The sequence below is a fragment of the Glossina fuscipes genome, unplaced genomic scaffold (assembly GCF_014805625.2).
Source record: "Glossina fuscipes isolate IAEA_lab_2018 unplaced genomic scaffold, Yale_Gfus_2 1, whole genome shotgun sequence".
NCBI classification, from domain to species: Eukaryota; Metazoa; Arthropoda; class Insecta; order Diptera; family Glossinidae; genus Glossina; species Glossina fuscipes.
The window spans coordinates 37,245,450-37,265,048 of record NW_023998415.1 but is presented as its reverse complement, the minus strand read 5'-3'; the positions used below and the strand labels follow the sequence as shown (position 1 = coordinate 37,265,048).

Here is a 19,599-nt window from a genome sequence, read left to right as displayed (position 1 = left end):
CTTACAAAACTTTATATAACGATATGTCTTGCACCCTTAGGTCATCATTGTATCCTATGGATGAATGACTCCGTTTGATTTTGTCTCAAGTTAAAGATTTACACAAAAACCACTATCTATAACATCTACAGCCAGGAGCAACATGAACAAATTAAAAATTGTTGTTCTCCTCTACACGCTATAGACTTTAACAGAATTTGTAATAAACTTAATAAACAAAAAATATCTGTTTGAGAAAATCCAGTTTGTCAGATCAGACAGACGTACGATGCATATTTCATTTTTCCAGATCAGCAACATTTTATCGATGCTATAAAGTTATGGATCCCGTTACCACTCAATATTAAGGCTATTGTTACTGTGCAGAGGTTAGTGTGAGAGATCGGAAAATTTTATAATTCGTAGTGTAATTAATTATTAAGCAATTATGTCGAACTTCTCCTGCACTGTATAAGTTTTTAAGTTACTCTATCTAATATTTTTGTTAATTATTTATGTGTAATTACTTGTAGTACTTGTGGTACATTAAGTTAGCGGCTTAACGTACACTCACCTTTTATTATACTGAGCGATTCAGAATCATTCTCCAAATCGACCTAAGCCTGCCTGGCCGTCTATCTATCTGTCTGTCCGTCCGACATTTGTGCATATAAATTGGTGTTCAAAAGCTACGGGTCGAAAAATTTTTGATATACTTTAATGAAATTTGGTACACTGACGTACTTTGGTCCACGAACGATCGCTATTGAAAATGGTTCAGATCGGTCAACTTGAATGAATATTCTATAGAAGGCTGAAAGCATCTATTTGAGGCCAATAAAACAAAACAAAATTTTTGTTCTTGCAAAATTGACGCTGGCTTTTCATCCTTTAAAACATCGTCCATTGTTACCGAAATAACATTAAGTTAATTAATTAATGAAAATTTTTTTTACAGCATAGGAAGAATATTTAATTCAATTAAATAATTTTTACTTATTTATTCATTTATTTCAATTTTTATCTATGTGATGATACCGTTAATGTTGTTTCACCAGAAAAATTTTGTGAGCAGAAGCAATGATTTCAACGGTTATATAAGCCGCCAGTCGTTATCAACAATGGTATGCACGCTTTATAAAAACAAAGAGAAACGCGTATTTCCATACATTGTGTAGACCTTTCAATTTTTATTTAGGGAATATATATAGTAAAATATTTAAAATGCATACGCACACATATAACTTAGTGGAGAAAATACCCACACAACCCACTAGTGCTTATCGACAGAAACAAATAATCTATTGAAATGAGCACATTTCTACCACCTATCACCTATCGAATTTCTAAATCAATAACTAAACATAATTAAAATTAAAAAAAATTAAATTCGGTCGAGACCGAATTTTTTATGCCCATCACCGTTTACCCCAAAAAAGGACAAAAGCAGTAAAAGAATAAAACTCTTATGCTCTATAATATGGTGTGGGCGCAGTTGATTTCTTCTATTTTCAAAATAAAAGCTTCTATCGTAAAGGCATGTGGGCGTTGTGGGAGTGTCCTTTGAAAAGTTTAGGTCAATTAGAAATTTTTTTGCAAATTTTTAGGCGATTTCTTTACTTTCGCCAACGGAAGAATTTTCACCACAACTACTACAAAGTTGCGCCAACAGACCAGATGGACAGACGGCTATTTGTAAGTGCATTGCAAATTTGAAACTGACCAGGAATTTATATACTTTATAGAGGTTTTGAAGCTTGTTTCTCCGCGTTATAAAGGTATTGCAAAAACAATTAAATTTTGATACATTATAATATTGAATAGGCGTGGTCAATTTTTTATATTTTTGTGTACAAAAGCTACAGTATCATCCATAGAAAATATGTTCACATTTTTGTACATTTATTTGCTATAGTTAGTGAGTAAAATGAGCAAAATCCAATTTTTCATTCCCTTTGAAAAACAGAGGTGTTCTCAGTTTGCGTGGTAATGTGGGTGTATCCTTCGACTGATTTAGTCCACTTTCAATACGAACCTTGCGTGCAAGAACTTCCACTGTCGCTAGCGAATTGCAAATCGTTCGCTTCATCTTTGCGGTCAGGAGAATGTTTTTAACAGACGGACATACGGACATGCTTAAATCGATTTAGAATTTGATGCTGATCAAGAATAAGTATACTTTGTGGGGTTTCTGATGCTTCCTTCGGGGCGTCGCAAACGTTTTGACAAAATAAATATACCCCCACCTGCTTGGTGATGGGTATAAAAATAATAAGAGAAAGTATTCAAAGTATTTTTGAAACCGCTATTAGCTGAATATAAGGAGTGTTAAGGAGAGTAGTTCTAACACAACAAGGCATAGCCTATTAGATTGGGTTGTTTATTAAAGGAAAAACATCCGCAATATAATAACAGATTATAGGGTAATACGTCACGATGACAACATCATACCGAGATACACATATTGCGAACTCTCGCCGCGAAACTTAGGGATCACAGAATTTGAATTTACCACCAATTAAGTAGATATTATTCCTTCTAATTAACGATTGGCCCCAGCGATCTCTTATTGTCTCTTAAAAGCGGCGATTTGATTCTTTCGGTTTCGTTAGAGTACAGCCCTAAAAGATTTATTATCTCTTCAGCAGGATGGATTTATCCGGTATTTCGAAAGTACGACAAGTGGTAGCTACTGATGACAGATAATATTTGCAATAAGATAAGTTAGGTTTCGTTAGTTTATTTCCTTACATTCTTCTTCTTCTTATTAATTAATAATTTTGGTGCGACGGTTATTTTCCAGAATATATCAGTAGCGCTAGCTCGCTACTTATCGATTCAATTCTTATATAATGGAAACGCTCTAACAAAACATTAAGCATCCAACCAACTTAAGCCTGTCCATCGGTCCATAGGATATTAAAAAGAAGAAAGATTCGTGCACGCAAACGTTTTTCACGGCGTATTGCGTTCACTTTTGAAGAGTTTCATTAAATAATAATAGTTGAAAGTAAATTAATATCGCATAAAAACGATCCGATATTATAATAAATTTTACAAAAAAAAAAAATAAAAACAAAATAATTGAGCTTAATATGAATATGTATGCATGCAACTATTGCACGCATCCTGTACGAAAAATAATTATTATAATAAAAAAAAAAAAAAAAAAAAAAAATGCCTGTTAAAGGAGATAAATAGTTTTGAGAATTGGAAAATAGTTTTCGAATTGTGGAAAATAAATCGATTACAAGCAAAGCTAAATATTACACTATTGTATTTTTTTTTTGATTATTTCATTTAACGCTTACCTTATATTCATTCTTTATGTCACATATTGTTGTTTGACGTTCGTCCAACGAAACCGGTTGCGACGATATCCAAAATGGTATGCAATGCAAGACGCCTAATACGCTAATGCCACTCAATACTATTTTTGCTCGCCTCACCGTGCACATTGTCTGACGTTTTAATGGATACATAACGGCTATGAAGCGTTCCACGGTGAACGCAACAACGAACCACGACGAACAAAAACTGGCTAAATAGCTGAAGAATGTGAAAAATTGACAAAAATAATCCCGATTATATATATTGATATCGAAAAAGTTGAGCCATTGAATAAATAAACCGAACAGGAAGCAAGTATCACTTATCGCCAAAGCAGCTAAATAATAGCTCGACGAGAGTTTACATAATTTTGTTTTTGAAAAAACGAATACAGACAAAATGTTGCCTAACGAGCCCATGCAAACGATAATCGGTACATAAACGCAATTAAGTATATGACTAACGAATTCAAATATGCGCCAAACGTCACTTGTTTCTTCCGAACCGGTGCCGGCAATTGTGATCGTTGCGTTTGTGCCATTGTTATTATTGTTATTGCTATTAATACAACTCGAATTATTGTCGATCATTGTGTTCAGCATTTTGCATTTGATCGCTGTCCAAGATGATCATCGTAAACGTTGTTAATGAAGCGATAAGGAAGCGATATTTTCATGTTCATTATTAATATGAATAAATTCATAATTTTCAATTGAAAAATTCTCGTACACAAAGAATGATACACGTGATTACTATTTTAAATTCATTTACTTTACTTTATAAAGAGATTAAATTTTCATGTTGAGGATTTCGTTTGAGAATTTCTGGTTTTTTTTTCCTTTTTTTTTTTTTTCCTTTTACCAAGAGACCACTTTTTCTAGGAACTCTTAAGGAAGATGTATAACACGCGTTGGGTTGTATTTGTAGTTTTTGTATTGACGCCGATTTAATACAATTAATACAAAAGAGTCGGAATGTAATTGATAGTCTCCTCTCTCAGTAATCAATCAAATCAGAAACAACGCATAACAATGATAAAAGGAATATGATGTCGTTATGAAATTTATAAGAATTTTTAAGTGAATTTTGAATTCCCGTTAAGTTGATAGATTGTTTTTTCCAAAAGTTTCGTATACATATTTGGATGTTTTCTGTAACTAGTGGGCCATTTATCGTCTCTGCGTTGCATTGGATCACTCCCTTAGATCTGTATCTAGTAGCCGGATTCCTGATCAATGAAGGCGAGGTCTACGCAAAATCTATTCGTAACGTGTATATCAACTTTAGATTTCTTCAATCCACCCTTACAGATAGATATCTTAAATCTCGTAAATGTAGCTTGTGTAGCACATAGGAACCGGTGACAAATTGTCGACAAATTGTATATATTTTCTATTGTTTTTATTGCCCATATATTTTCTATAATAGTCTCGACTTAGCCATATCTATGTCTGTTACTCTCTTTCTCGTAATGAGATTTGCACGTTCAAAATTTTGCTTAGTGAAATAAACGTGGCCGTTAATATTTCCCTAGAAATGTAAAAATAATAAAGTTGTTCTCTTATTCATTTAATTGCTGTAATGTACATTTCGTCCATTATCTGTACGAAATTTCATTACGATTTAAACTATGCTCGCGGTGTGCTGATGTCTGCTCATGTATTTTTATGTGTATCTCAAAATGAAATTTCGCACACCGACTTATCTTGACTTTGGGGACAAGTCAATTTATTCCATGCTCCGAAAGAGTCTGTAAATGAGTAGAGAGTTGCCAATTTTTAATATGATGTAATGGATAAATGTTGAAAATTTGGATGGGATCGAAGAAGCCCAGAACATGTTCTCACAAAAAATAAGTCTTTATATATGTTGAAAGTGTCTTATTGTTAATGTGATATAATATAATGAAATTTGTTCTGAATATAATATATAAATTTCGACTGCATTTGTTATCTATTTTTTCAATCTTTCTCCATATGCAGGGCTCTTTCGAAAAGTCATTGCATTTTATGCGATTACAATTCGTAATTGTTATTAAGTTTCTAAAATTGATTTGTACAATTGTGTAATATGGGTAAAGTATTTTATTGAAAGCATACATAGCTTATTACACTTAAATTCTGAGTAATTTAAAAGGGGTGAGAGAGAGAGAGAGAGAGAGAGAGAGAGAGAGAGAGAGAGAGCCAAAATTAAATTCATAAAATAAAGCATTCATAAGCAGCATCAAATTGTAAATAACTGATTCTGATCTGTAACATTACTTGGAAATTGTACATTTTTGCAAAAAATATATTAAATGAAATCTTTACATGATTTATTCGTTGTATTACATTATTCATCTCTCGGTTGGTTTAAAGCAGTTTCCATGTAATTCTGCAATTTCATAACATTTCAAGTGCAAATAATATCCTGTTAATTTACATAAAGTTAAAAATAAAGTATTATGTTATTTGCGCAAGACTAGGCTATTAAGATTTAATTGCCCTCAAAAGCATGCTACAGTTTTGTTTCGCCAATGTATTAAATAAACAATCGATCATTTTCTCGTACCTGCTAATTAAAAAGTGATTGTATACTTACTACTTGTGTCTACTACTTTTACACTATTGACGTCACTTAAACATTATTTGCGAAAAATCTCTGAAAATTTCTGAAATTACAAATAAAATTCGTTTAGGCGCAGACTGTATTGGATGTGAACCGCGAAAACCGCGAAAACCGCGAGTATAATTCTACATTTTTTCGAAATATCTGCAACGCATAATGGCATCAACTTTTCATCATCTATCAATTTATCGAAGTTAAGAGTGCAATTTCGAACCCTTTTCCCGACAACAAACAAATTTTATCTCGAATTTGCTCCTAGCATTCTTGTTAGATTAAATACATTTAAAATGCATGAAAAATGCTTACCCCGATAGGAAAGAAAATTTTTTGTGAAATGTGCTGAAAGTAATAAGGATTTGCCACGCTTTGGCTCTTGTTGTCATGAAACAAAGGCGCCTAATGCGAATACTAATTAGCAAAGAGATTAACAGAAATTGCGGCGCAGAGAAGCAGGTCGAAGGATTAACAAAAATGACAGAATAAACTGTGGCGTAGGTGAAGCCTTTTCAAAAGCTATGTAAAGGCAGGATTTGCTTGCTTTGAGTTGTGTTTGCCGAAGAGCAAAACACGATTTAATGCGTCGTCAAAAATAATTCATTTTTAAATATAATTCTACTATAATTATTGAACAAATATATGCTATAGTTGTGTGTAGTGTAGTCTTTTAGTTCGCGTATAGGAAGTGTTTGTATTAGATTTCAGACCACTATTGCATATAGGTAGCATGTTGCGGTGATTTTGATTGCTTTTGCTTTCGGCTCATAGCCATTTTTTTTGCACCGTATACACGGTTCTTGTAAATGTTTGTTTAGAATATTAAACCAAACTTTTGTGATCTTTAGCTTATATTTCTACAAGTTAAGAATGGAAGTGCAAGTTTAGAGGTACTGTCGTCCTTCAACAAACAATATAGAGATTGCGGATCTCTTTTGTGAGCTGTAAAAAAGAGAGAAGACGGGAGCTCCATTTGTATTAATAAAATTAATATATACTTTTTACGACGACATGGCCTTATTTGCTATCAATTTTTAATCCAAATCGAGCAGTGATAAGGCGTCTTTTCTCTCGACGCGTGTCATTTGCTTTTATTGCCTTCTTGCTAGCTCTTCTCTTGCAAATAAAGTGTTGAGAAACCTTACACTACAAACGAGGTTATTTGTCTACGAATGAAAAAGGAGAGCGGAGGTCAGCGGCACACTGTTCGGGTTTTCTAGTCGCGTGTAGGAACTGAATAAATGCAGTCGATAGAAATCTCTTTCATTTAAGGATAACTGCTTTTCGTTACCCACCCACTTGGATTGCTATACGTAATAAGTTTTGCAACGTCTAGTCCACAATTTTAATTATTTATGTTATGTTAATATGACATTAGACATTTTTGTCCTATATCTTCAGATAACTCAGAATGGTTAAGGTCTATTCCAATCATGTGGTAGAAGCAATCTCAAAATATAAATATTGAGAAATATAATTTTCATTGTGGGCGTGTAATTCGACGAATTGCCACAATTCACTTTTAAAATAATATAAACTTAATATCCACTACGAATGCTTTTTTAGTTACTAGAATTTTCTTAATACGCGTACTACGCGTGTTAACTGCACATAACTTTCTAGCAATTGGATTTGTATGCTGGCGGAAAAGTGTTGAATGAAATATATTAAACAACATGCGGCACATATATAAACGTGAACAAAGACGTTTTTCACAAGAGATAAATGGTTTCTCTGTTTTGATTTATAAAAAGCTAAGCAGATCGATCAACTCCATGTATTCAGCATGAAATCCGTATGCGGATGTATGCGTTTGTGCGATTCGTTCAAAAGAGAATCATTTCTTTATCTAATAACGAGTTAGGTAATAAAAAATTATTTCATAGTACGCCTAAAAGCTAATTTTAAAGAGAACGCATATGAATGACGTAAATGAAAAAATTAAAAATAATTACATTTTTTTTGCTTGATCGTGAAAGGATGAAAAATTAAATAATTTAAGTAAGTAAAAAATCAACAAAATATAAAATAACATTTTCGTGCATTATACTTAAAAGTATGCAATGATTTATTATAAAATGTGTCGGATGACAATAAATGCACAACCAATGCATAAATAATTTAAATGAAATTTTAAAATTTATGGAAATTTAATGCCTGACAGATTTCGAAAGTGCAAACTAAAAGTTCATTGTTTAAATGTATATGTGCAAGTTGATTGAAATTGACGTTAATTACGATGATTTTCACTGAAGGTGAAATGAACTTAATTAACATTTCATCACAAGCAAATTTCCATTAGATTTATCTCATCGTTCACATAATTATTTAAAAGTGATGAAAAAAAGCATTTTTTATGCCTACAATTTTTTCTTTAAAATATTCTTAATGTGTGGTTAAGGTGTTCTTCTCCTACAAAAAGAGATTTCAATACACTTTAAAGTGTAGCAGCACATCCTTGCGGTTACCTTAAATTTTTATATTCAATAAGTTTTACATTGTAGACAGAAAGCTTCGAATTTATGATAAAATTTAATGTAATCTTCTTTAAGTTCTCATGTTCAGACATCTTTCTCTCCTTATTATGCATTGTCTCGTTTAAATGTTTGATTTGTTTTCATAGGCAAACGACGATGTTGTTTATTGTTTCTTGGGAAAGTAAATAAATCTTCATATTTATTAACTTATTTATTATATATTTGTAAAACGTGTTCTTTGTAGTGCTAAAAAAGTCAAAAAAAAAAAAAAAGCCGAAAATTAAAATTCATTTAAATCTGAATATTTAATATCTTTACCATAGATTAAGGGAAAATTGAAATTTTCACCGACTTCAACTTAGGGATCTCTCAAAAACTTTTGCTTTACACGATATTAAATTATATTTTCAAATACGAAAAGAGGAACTAACTGCTTATCTTTCGTATATTCTACGTCGGTTTTTTACTACTAAGCTTATTATCTAATATCCATTTTTTTAAATTAGAGCCGATAGCCTGTGTTGCTAGTGCTCAATGTCTCTTTTTTTAGTCTAAGAATTCAATTCATTAGTCTAAAATTAAAATAATAATAATAATAATAATAATACCTCGGTTTTTGATTTCTACAAAGAGAACAAGTTTCGAGTTTTCAGCATTTGCATGGAAAGAAGATCGTAACCGAAAAGTACGTGTCTTAAGTGAGCGATTTTGTTCACGTATATTTCGATCTCAAACATATTGTTCGATCTGATGGGGCTTGACGGGAATAAATCATGATTTCTTCATAATATTAAAAAGTTTCAGAGCCGATCAAATCATATATTTTTTATAAACTTTTCTTAAAATTGGCGAAATTTCGAATTTCGGTAATTGTCAGTTCAACTTTCTGCACATTCAAAATGGCGAATAGCTACGTTTGGTGGAAACGGAAGATTATCTTCTTCCTAACAATTCTATTAATATGGATATCAAATGAAAGATCTTCAAGAATGGAATCGACTTTATAATGTTAGCTGAAAGAGACCTTGCACGTACAGAACGACGTCTTTACAAAATAAAATAAAATAATTCAAATTGCATAGTATACTAAATAGCAAATTGTGTAGAAGTCTTTCTTTAAGTGAATTAAAAGATGAAAAATAAATAAATTCTATGTCAACCACACACACACACACACACACACACACCCACAAATTTTGGCCATCTGGAAAAAAACGCGTTTTGTACACATTATTACACAATATTACGCACCTCAAGTTTCCTATATATACAGTTACGACAAAGCAACTGTTTTTTTTTTCATTTTTTTTGCTCACTTGGGAAAATTTTCTCTTATTATGTAAGATATTTAGGGATTATATATTTTGGAAGGTATACACGACATGTTTGAAATTAATATTTACTTTAGGCAGCTTGGTATACATCAAAACTTTTTCAATATTGTTTTGCAAGTCTATTTATTTACTGAAATGGCGTGTTTTGAACGTCAAATCGTGTGAAGTTTTTCTCTCTCTATTATCGCCGATCGGTGTTAAAAAAAAAAATCATATCATCAATTCGTCCCTAATTAGCGAGAATTGGTAAGATGGGTGCCCAGAAGGTTACGCTTTAGAGAAAAGGTCTTTCGGCACCTATATCAATATGTTTTGCAAAAAACGCAACGTAACCATTGCTCGATCGAGAACATTCTTCCTTGAGTTTTCGAACGGCCGTAAAAAAAGAAGAAGATAATTATATCCTTTCAATTTGTTTATAGATTTTCGTGCGCTGCGAAAACATTTGCGAGCGGATCGCGCCTATCTATTTTCCTTAAACTTTAAATATGTATGGATATGATTGCCATAAATTATAGTTAATAAGTTGTGCTTATTGAAAAAGTGATTGCACATGAACCACGCCCATTTGCAAACTCAAAATATGATCAATACCTAAACATGCATATGTAAAAATGTCAGTTTTCAAATCAATTTATTTGCACAAGCATCACAAGCCAAGCTGACTCCTGTCTATGGTGGAAGTGTGTGTGTGGTGTATACAGTAAAAGTTCTTTATTCGCGGGGTATATATATGTCGCGAATACAGAAACCATGAATACGGAATGGTAATTGGATACCTATTGGAATCCTTTTATTTTTATTATGTGTGCACTTATTAGATCCGCGAATAAAGAAATTTATAGCCGCGAATATAGGAATTTTTTAAATTTCAGCTAATCTCGCGAATAGTGAAAACGCGAATGAGAGAAGCGTGAGTAAGGAGCTTTTACTGTATTTTATAAATATAAATATTTTATGTTGCGTTTACCATAAATGTATGTACTCGTATTCTTTGCCGTTCAAACGCGCAGGATCGCTTATACAAATCTATGCATATATATTCATCTGTACAGATATATGCAGATATGGATATGGATGTGGATATAAATATGAACAGCTTAAGGTATTTTTTTTTTTTTCTAATTAAAAACATTTAGTTTAATAGCAAAATCGGTAGAAACATACTGGGACACCCGATATGCACTCATCAAAACTTAAGACAAATTTTGAATAAAAATGATGCAGCGTCTAGCTGCTCTATTTATCGAATCGGAAGAGAGTTTGAAGCAGGGGGACTCACTCTAAAACAAATGGGATTCAACTTGAACCGCAAGATCAATTAAAAAATGTTACTCCACTTTTCAAAATGTGTAAGGCAAATCATCAATTTTCTCAATTCATCAATTTTCTCAAAAAAAAAAAAAACGGGGGCTTAATAAATATTTGGAAAATTTTGCATCAAATTTAATATCTGCACTCATTTAGTTGATACTAGAGATTCGAGAGCGAGAGAGAGAGAGAGAGAGAGAGAGAGAGAGAGAGAGAGAGAGAGAGCGAGAGAGAGAGAGAGAGCGAGAGAGAGAGAGAGATAGAGAGATAGAGAGATAGAGATAGAGATAGATGGATAGATAGAAACCAGACATGGCTTCCTACCTAAAACGTTAAACAATTAAGAAGAGTTTCGCATCACTAAGGATTAGAAATTGTTTATGAAAATGTCTAGAAATTTTTGATTTTCTTTCTTATACTTGCTAATGCAGTGCTTATGTTTTGGTACTGGGGCTCATTCTTTTTCAAATATCAAATCGGAATACGTCAATTTCAATTTTCACCATTTCATCTTAATTGATTGTGAGGACTTAATAATGTTTAGCTAATAGAAAAAAGAAGCTGAACGGTAACAGGTAACGAGATAGACAAATGATCAATGAGTTTTTTGTTAACAGCCAGATATTTGTCTATTTCCCGTAGACAGTTGCACTTAAATTGTTTCAAATGATTTTATGAGAAAAGGGAATACATGATGGTATGATTTATAAAATAAAAAAAAAAGGAAATCTATGTCGAGAAGACGTTTTTTTTTACCTTAAAATGGACCATTGGTTTAGAAGTCAGTATTGCCTACTTTTAGGAGCACAATAAAAATAATAGTTTTCATGTAAAATATTAAATGAATTTCTTTACGCTTTAAAGAAAAAGAATAAAAAAAGAAAATGGATTCAAAGATAGTTATATTGAAATTTTAAGAGTATAATAGAATTGCTTTCAATGTGCATTCCTTCGAGAAGATACAGCATAATGGATAGTTAAGTGTTGTGTGTGTGTATGTGTTTTAATTTTTTTTTTATTTTTTTTTTATTTATTTATTTTTTTTTTTTTTGAAACTATTTCAACACTAAACAACGCAACGCTACTCCTAGGATGATCGACTGGATGAAAAAATGACGTAAAAAACTTGATTTGCTTTAATAAGTATATTGATTTTAGGTATATTTTAGGCAAATACATGCATGCATTTTGTAGTGTTCTTTCAGTGCTTGATTCAGTGCGCTCTCTTGGTTACATTAATGCTGAACGTTGTGATTTAAATGCAAACCGTGTCTGGCACTGTTTAAGTGATTTTGTTGCAATTTCTTAAATACTTTTTATTTAAAGAAAATAAATAAATAAATAAATAATAATTTATTTAATAAAAATTTTCAAATTTTAAATTTTATATTTATATATATGAAAATTAAATATCACTTGAATATATTAAAAAATCTTTTTTTTTTTTTCTTAATATATAATATGTATTATTATATTATATTATTATTATTATTTTTTTTTTTTTTTGTTATATTTTAATTATAACGTCACGAAAAAAATGCAGTTTAATAAATTTTGTTTATTATTCTTTCAGTTTGGTGTCGTTTCGTTCTGTCTCATTTGGTTTGTTGTTCCTCTTAAGCAACGTTTCATTCGTAATGCGCGCCAAGAACTGAAAGTTATGAATCGCCTTCCTTTACTTTTAAAGGCAAGCAAACTGTTGAGTCTCCTTTCATAAAAAATAGTCTTACAAGCATATTATCAGTAGATTCTCTTAAATCATCGCCTCGTCTCTCTGCGAGTATGCGTTGTAATCTTCTAACAATATTCATTCATAAAACTTTTAAAAATGAAAAAAAAAACAACATAATTATGCTAAACTTACGCAAACAGCAGCGATGCGCATATTTTGTTGATGGTCTTTCTCTTTGTTATTTAATGAAATGAGTAGCAGTTAGATGCTGTTGCTACCAGCAATAACTTCTTGTATTAAACAATAGAATATTTTATTATTAAGATGTTTATGCATTTTTATTGTAATTGTAACTAATGCGGAGGATGAGGACAAACTTAGTTTCCAAAGTTATACATACGAATATTGTCTGTGCGTGACGAGAAAAAAATTCATGTCGTTATCAACACGAGATAGCAGCTGTATGCAGAATTAAAAGAAAAAGAACTCTTTTTACAACATTTTGCCATATATTAATATGAAATTTATTTTAAAGATAAACGCGTTTCGAATATCCATTTTAACTTGCTTTCATCAAGTCACTGCAACATCTGCATTATCTTTAACATCTGAGAGAAGTGTGATGCCATTCGGTTTGCTAGTTCATCAACAAGGTCGTCTGGTGTAATTGATGAAAATTGTTGCCCTGGAAAGTACCTAAAACATATACTAAACCAAAAAAATCAGAATATACTCACAGCAAGTATACACAAAGGTTGCCTGAAAATTTTCTCACCTAAATAAAAAAAAAAAATTACTTTGCACTTTGTTTATCAATATAGTCTGGTCCTGAAGAATGACATGATCGGTTCAAGTCCTCTTTAATGCTCCCATGTTTCTTTTTCTAGTTAATGAATTCTCAAGACCGTCAAGATACATTTTAAGTTTACGCAATGCCCTCAACAATTCATTCAAAGCCGTGTCTCTAAAGCATCCTTTTGAAAAATGAAAAGAATATGGTCTGGTGGGTGTGGCAGCAACTTGAACTTCTATCCATCGGTATCCTATGTGCCTGCGTTGTCATCGGCCTATGGCCCAATATTATTGTTCCACTGCAAGGAAACGCGATATCGACCAGAGCAGTCTCATGTCGAAATATTCATACAATGTATGACAAAAGACATCTTTTGGATATGTTCTTAGGCCATCGGAGCTATTTCACTATTTGGTCAACTTGAGACATATTTTCAATGAAAGCGAATTTTTACTGTCACCCATGACGGACTATACGGGCACCTTTCAATTCGGCTACCCAAAATTCCGGCAGTTTCAACGATGGTGCAAAACTCCCGCACACGCCGTCGAACTCACTTGTTGCCTTCTAAGAGCAAATACTTTATGTCAGTCTAATACTCAACTTTTTCCATCGTCACGAAGACACTTAAATCGACTCGTCCAAACGATTGTCAAACAACAATTACGCATCCAAAGTACTCCCCAATGTTTCTGGACAAATGCTGCTATCTCCATGTTTTAGGTTAGGAACTTTTCCAAAAGCTTCCAATAAGCTTCCAAGTTGGTGTAACTTTGTCTGTATGTCCGTATTGGAATGCTGACAATTGTAAAAATTGAGTTCGAATGCTAAAACTAAAACCATACACCCTCTAGGTTGATGGTTACGGACGCAGTCTTCCGCGATCTCACAGCAAACAATAACCCAAAAAATTTACGCATACATATAATAAAAACGCAAAAAACACGTATACGTATAATTCGCCCACAAACCCAATAAGCGATATGCGATAATTAGTATCTTCAAGGATATTCCATTATTAAATAGCGGAAAAATAGAGGTTCAGTTACAAAGCCAACATACAATTAAGCATCGGTCCACCAAACAATCCAAGACCTTTTATCGAATTTTAAAAATTTCATAATTAACGACGATTCGCCTTATGGCGAATATGCCTTTTTTTTTTTTTTTATTCACAACCGACGAAGGGTGAGAGTACATGCATTTTATGCATACTATGCAAGTTTCGTAACACTGAGAAGGAAACTTCAGCGACTCTTCAAAGCATACATAATCATGCCCAGTATAAAGTACATTTCCCTCGGTTTGCCTGTTCATCCGAATAGTATTCTTAGTAAACATTTCCATGTCGTAATAACTGAGATATCGATTTCAAATTTCTCATACCCAAATTGAGAAATGCCCGCTTGCGCTGGATGAATAAATGATTGCTTACTTTAGACAATAGCCAAAAGTTTAAATAAGTTGCATGCTCTTAGGAGTTATTATTAGTAATTGTTTTTTTTTTTTTTATCAAATTTTGTTGGTTTTCTTGCAAAAGTCGTTCATTTTCCTTTCGCGAGCAAGATAAGTAGGATGGCTCCCTAAAAATAACCTGAGTAAAGCAGACATGTACCTGTTGATTTGATTGCTTCGTTTACAGCATACGGAAGTAAAGATATAAAGATATTTTGAATCGGCCTGAGTTGCCATTAGGCAAGATTCTCCACTATCAGCCCAATGGTCGTGGGTTCAAATCTCAAGTGCGGTAGAGTTTTTAATAAAACCGAAAGCCTTAAATGCTAGTGCCTTAAGACTTAAGTCCTAGAATTTATTTTCTGGCTAAATTTATAATAATAGTATAATAATAATGAGATATTTTGAATAACCATTGAATTCCAAGTCGCTGTATTAATCATGTGCTTCGTTCTTTTTCGCTCGCGATGTCCAAACTAGTTAAACTGAAATGCAATTTTCAAAAATAATTCGCTCGTAAAAGAATTCTTTGTTTACGTTCCATATCGCATTCCTTATCCAGATTCTGGCTCTCACTAACACAATAGCATAGTTAATTCTAAGAATGGATCCGGTTCATTTTCACGTTTGTTCCTTATTATGGATGCATTAGCTCTATATTCTTAATGCGTAAATCCCTGACGCGAGAAATGCAGTACAAGCTCAGCGTAGTTTTTATATATCTGCAAACATCACCTGCTTTCACAACTATACAGTCGTTGATGAAGGACAGGAAGACTGAAAAGGCTGATGGAGTCACAGAACAGAGCACATTATTAACCGAGCATTTACGGCTTGACTACGGAATCGAAGAAAGAGAAGAAGAATAGAGAACCTCAGAATCTTAATAGGGGGGGTGATAACCGTTTCGCGTAGGAATACGGTAAATTAAAATTGAAGAATTAACCGCACCAGTACCAGTTACATTAAAACGTTTCACTAATCTTTCATAGCTTCTTTACGTCCTTCGCTCTCTTTAGTTTATTAATTCGTGCTTGCTTACATAAGGTTCTTTTCAAAGGTTTTTTCAAAAGTTTCTTTTACTTTTCTGCTAATGGGCTTCGAGTTTCATGTCCTACTGAATAATACACGTAACAACAACAAAGTTACTGAAATTCAAACTAGTAATAATTAATTAATAATATTAAAAAAATTTCCTTTCGTAAAATTTGTTAATAAATTGTTTACAGGTTTTTTACTTCTTTTTAACCCGATTTAAAGGGGAATATAATATTGGATTTGGGAAACGACTCCACCGCTATTATCGGAGATTCCGTAACGTATCATTAATGTCAATTGAAATCATTTTTATTGTTTTTCTCAAAACTCTATCTGGAAAAATGTGTTTGGTCTCGAGAGTTTTCGTTCTTATTATCAATCGCATGACAAGCAATGGAGGCAGGGCGAGCGGTCATCAGAATATCCATCTCCCAAGCAGAATATAATTTATTTCTTACTATATCCTACAACCTAAATTGCGTTACGAAATATATCACATTTCTGCATATAAAATACAATCGACTTATACTCAAGCTTATATTATATATAAACCGATCATCTTCTAAGCCGAATGAAGGCTCGCTTCCTTTTCATTTATCTGCTTAATGTCTACCCAGATGTCTTCTCATCAATTCAATATACAGATAACAATCTCGGCCATATTTTGATAAAATTTAGTACAACAACAAACTCTGCTGAAAGTTGAATCGATTGGATTATGTTTATGACTCGTACCCGTTAAACGTCTTATCTTGAAATGGTCATTCCGCAATGATTTGGGACATTTAATGGTCGATCTCTTCTATAGATTTATGTTTATCATGTTTTTTTTTTTTTGATGAAATTTTATTCAATGAAAAACAAATAAGAAACTTATATTCGACGGGAGCCGAATCTCGCATACCCACCACTATGTTTTTCGCATTCTACGCTCCAAGTTCTTTTATTTGATACCCATATTGTTAGTGTTATTAAGAAAAAAGTCATCGCAGTGTCTATCATATTCATTTTTAGGCAGATAATATATCTTCATTTAAGGAGTGCACAAAATTTGTCGAAAATTTTTAGCACCAACCAACCTGCGTGCAGAAACTTCCTATGTTTCTAACAAATTTGAAGTCGATATTTTCAATTTCGGCGAGCAGAAGAGTGCCAACAACATGCACCTCACAGATACAGAGACGGACGGACATGTCTAAATCAACTCAGAAATGATGTCTGAAGGTGCCTTTTGGGTGCGGGTGTTACATGCATCAGGGAAGAATACAAAATAAGTATACTCACGCCATGTCACAGTGGTGGACTTATTTAATAAATCTTGACTTCGAAATATGTTCATCAAAAATTTGTTGGTAAAATTATATTACGAAAAATTATGTAAGAGATTTAATTTTTGCAATTTAAAGAGAGAATTTTCTCTTCTCAGACGGGATACGTGCATGCAGGTACATAAGCTCTTTTTCGATTGTTGTTCTCACCAGTCGACGCTCGTTGAATGTTTAGTATTAATCCCTGCTTCGACAGTGTAACATGAGCCTATTGTAAATGATTTCAGTTATTATAGAAATTTTTCGTTTGGTTTTAGTTTTAAAATTTCTGGCCTCTTTCACCTGATTGTGTGCATAATGACTTGTTGTGGCGGTAACATCAATCCATGTTAAATAACGTCTATGAAAGCAATTCATTTTTTCCTTTCACTTTTGTATTGAATTGACGTTGTTGTTATTATTTTCTTTCATATATCCTTCAATAGAAGATGATAAAGTTGGAACATTAGATGTTTTGCTCAGCAGCGCCTATTGTCGTTCGCAACGTTTTCTTTCGAAGCAATTAGCGCAATTACGTCCCGAATTGACAATGTCCATGTTCTCGGGTAAGCTTTACATCGTTAATCATCCAATCCATACGAAGTGTATCGTTCAGCGATATCAGCGTTAATCTCTTTGTCATTGCTCTGCTTACAGAAATCACGCATCGTTTTCAAACAGCACGTGAAGACGTACGCACTCTGCTGTTGCAATGTTTATTACCCTGGTTGCATAATATGGAATTAGTAGCTACCACGGTACCACCAGCTACCCCTCTCTCCTATATTATGGTAAGTGCGTAACATTGCCGAGCTGTTGTTCAATACACAATGTCTGTGCAATAACGGTTGTTATTTTAGTATTTTCCAGATTCGGGGACAAGGGGTCGTCGCGAAGGCGCTGGTTCTACCGAAGCCACCGAAATGATACTTAATAATTTATTTTATATAACGGCAAAGGTAAATTTATTTATATTTTTGTTTTTTCACGCTTTTATTTAAAATTCAATGACATCATGCTTCTTTTGCTTCTTTTTTTTTCTCTTTTTTTTTCTATTTACAGTTTTCGGATACCCATCCGCGGGACATTGAAGAATTATGGGGAACTTTATGCCAATTTTGGCCAAATAATTTAAAAGTTATTCTACGTTATTTGGTAATAATGAGCGGTATGGCGCCAAATGAACTCTTACCCTATGTAAGTTATTCTAGAAATATAAAAAAATCGAAAAAACTTACTTAAAATTGCTATACGGTAAAGCGTTAAATTCTTGAAATAATGAATGAAGGGAATAAATAGATTTCAATATATTCTTCTTCTTCTTCTTCTTCTTCAAATGTATATAACTTAAAGGCGATTACAATGTAGTAAAAATGTGAATCGAATAATAGACGAATGGAAAAATTACTTTGCTCGATCACATTTAACAAATTGTTTTGCATTGATTATTAAAGTTACATATATTTTAGATCATATAACAGAAAATGAAAGGTCGAAATAAGATGCCTTACTATTAAACGATTAGTTTTTTTTAAACGATTTTTTTTAAAGAATTTCGATTATTTACCATATCACATAAACGTATCCTTAAACGTTCTCTACATAGGCAATAAATATCGTCTAAACATTTTCTAATAAAATAAATGTCAGACATAAGGAGCCGATTTGGTCCATTTTAAAGCACACTCGGTGAGCATAAGTTTTACTTAGTGTTAATAAATAGTTGATGATCATAAAATATTTTTTGAAAATTTGCCTTCAAGCGTTCAGCAAGTTAGTTAAATTCAACGTTTTTCTTTACCGATGAATTGCTTAGGTTAAGTTCAGCGATGGACAACCGAAATTATTAGTCTGTCGAATAAAGTAATCAAAACTATCTATTAAATGATTTTTTTTTTTTAAATATGACCCGGTACACGACATGGGGAAGGAGGGAGACGATGCGGTCGAAACTTGAGTGGAATATGCCTAATCGGTAATATTAATTACTGATCGAGCACTCATTATGGTTGCCCACCATGCCCTGAATATGCTGATTAAGCGGTAGCTTGGTATTAAATAATGTCAGTCTTAATCGTTGTTAGGAAAAGTAGTTCGTTTTTCAATTTATAAAACTCGTCTGAAAATTATTGTATATATGCGTAAATTAGTTTTTTGGCCAGCTTTGCAATCACACTTGAAGAGGTATTTGTTATCATTTAAAGGCAAGCATATCAGTCGCACGTTTTCACCCTTTCCAATGTCATCTTCGTATACGACGCATTATTTTTTTGAAAGCTCGATGCATGCATTTATTATTTAT

General features: G+C 32.6%; 2 protein-coding genes across 8 annotated transcripts in view; one reads left to right on the top strand and one right to left on the bottom strand.

The window, feature by feature from the left end:
* LOC119631537 overlaps nucleotides 1–4,025 on the bottom strand; it is a 31,937-nt gene extending 27,912 nt beyond the window's left edge. Inside the window, exon 1 of the mRNA XM_038023846.1 lies at nucleotides 3,291–4,025. Within this exon, the coding sequence (XP_037879774.1) occupies nucleotides 3,291–3,911 (621 nt within the window). The 5' untranslated portion in view covers nucleotides 3,912–4,025. The remainder of the gene's footprint in view (nucleotides 1–3,290) is intronic.
* LOC119631536 (protein furry) overlaps nucleotides 1–19,599 on the top strand; it is a 110,912-nt gene that overhangs the window by 74,011 nt on the left and 17,302 nt on the right. For all 7 annotated transcript variants that reach the window (XM_038023845.1, XM_038023843.1, XM_038023844.1 and 4 more), the window contains 4 exons: nucleotides 17,744–17,863; nucleotides 17,955–18,088; nucleotides 18,158–18,256; nucleotides 18,360–18,494. In XM_038023845.1, coding sequence (XP_037879773.1) covers nucleotides 17,744–17,863; nucleotides 17,955–18,088; nucleotides 18,158–18,256; nucleotides 18,360–18,494 — 488 coding nt within the window. The remainder of the gene's footprint in view (nucleotides 1–17,743; nucleotides 17,864–17,954; nucleotides 18,089–18,157; nucleotides 18,257–18,359; nucleotides 18,495–19,599) is intronic.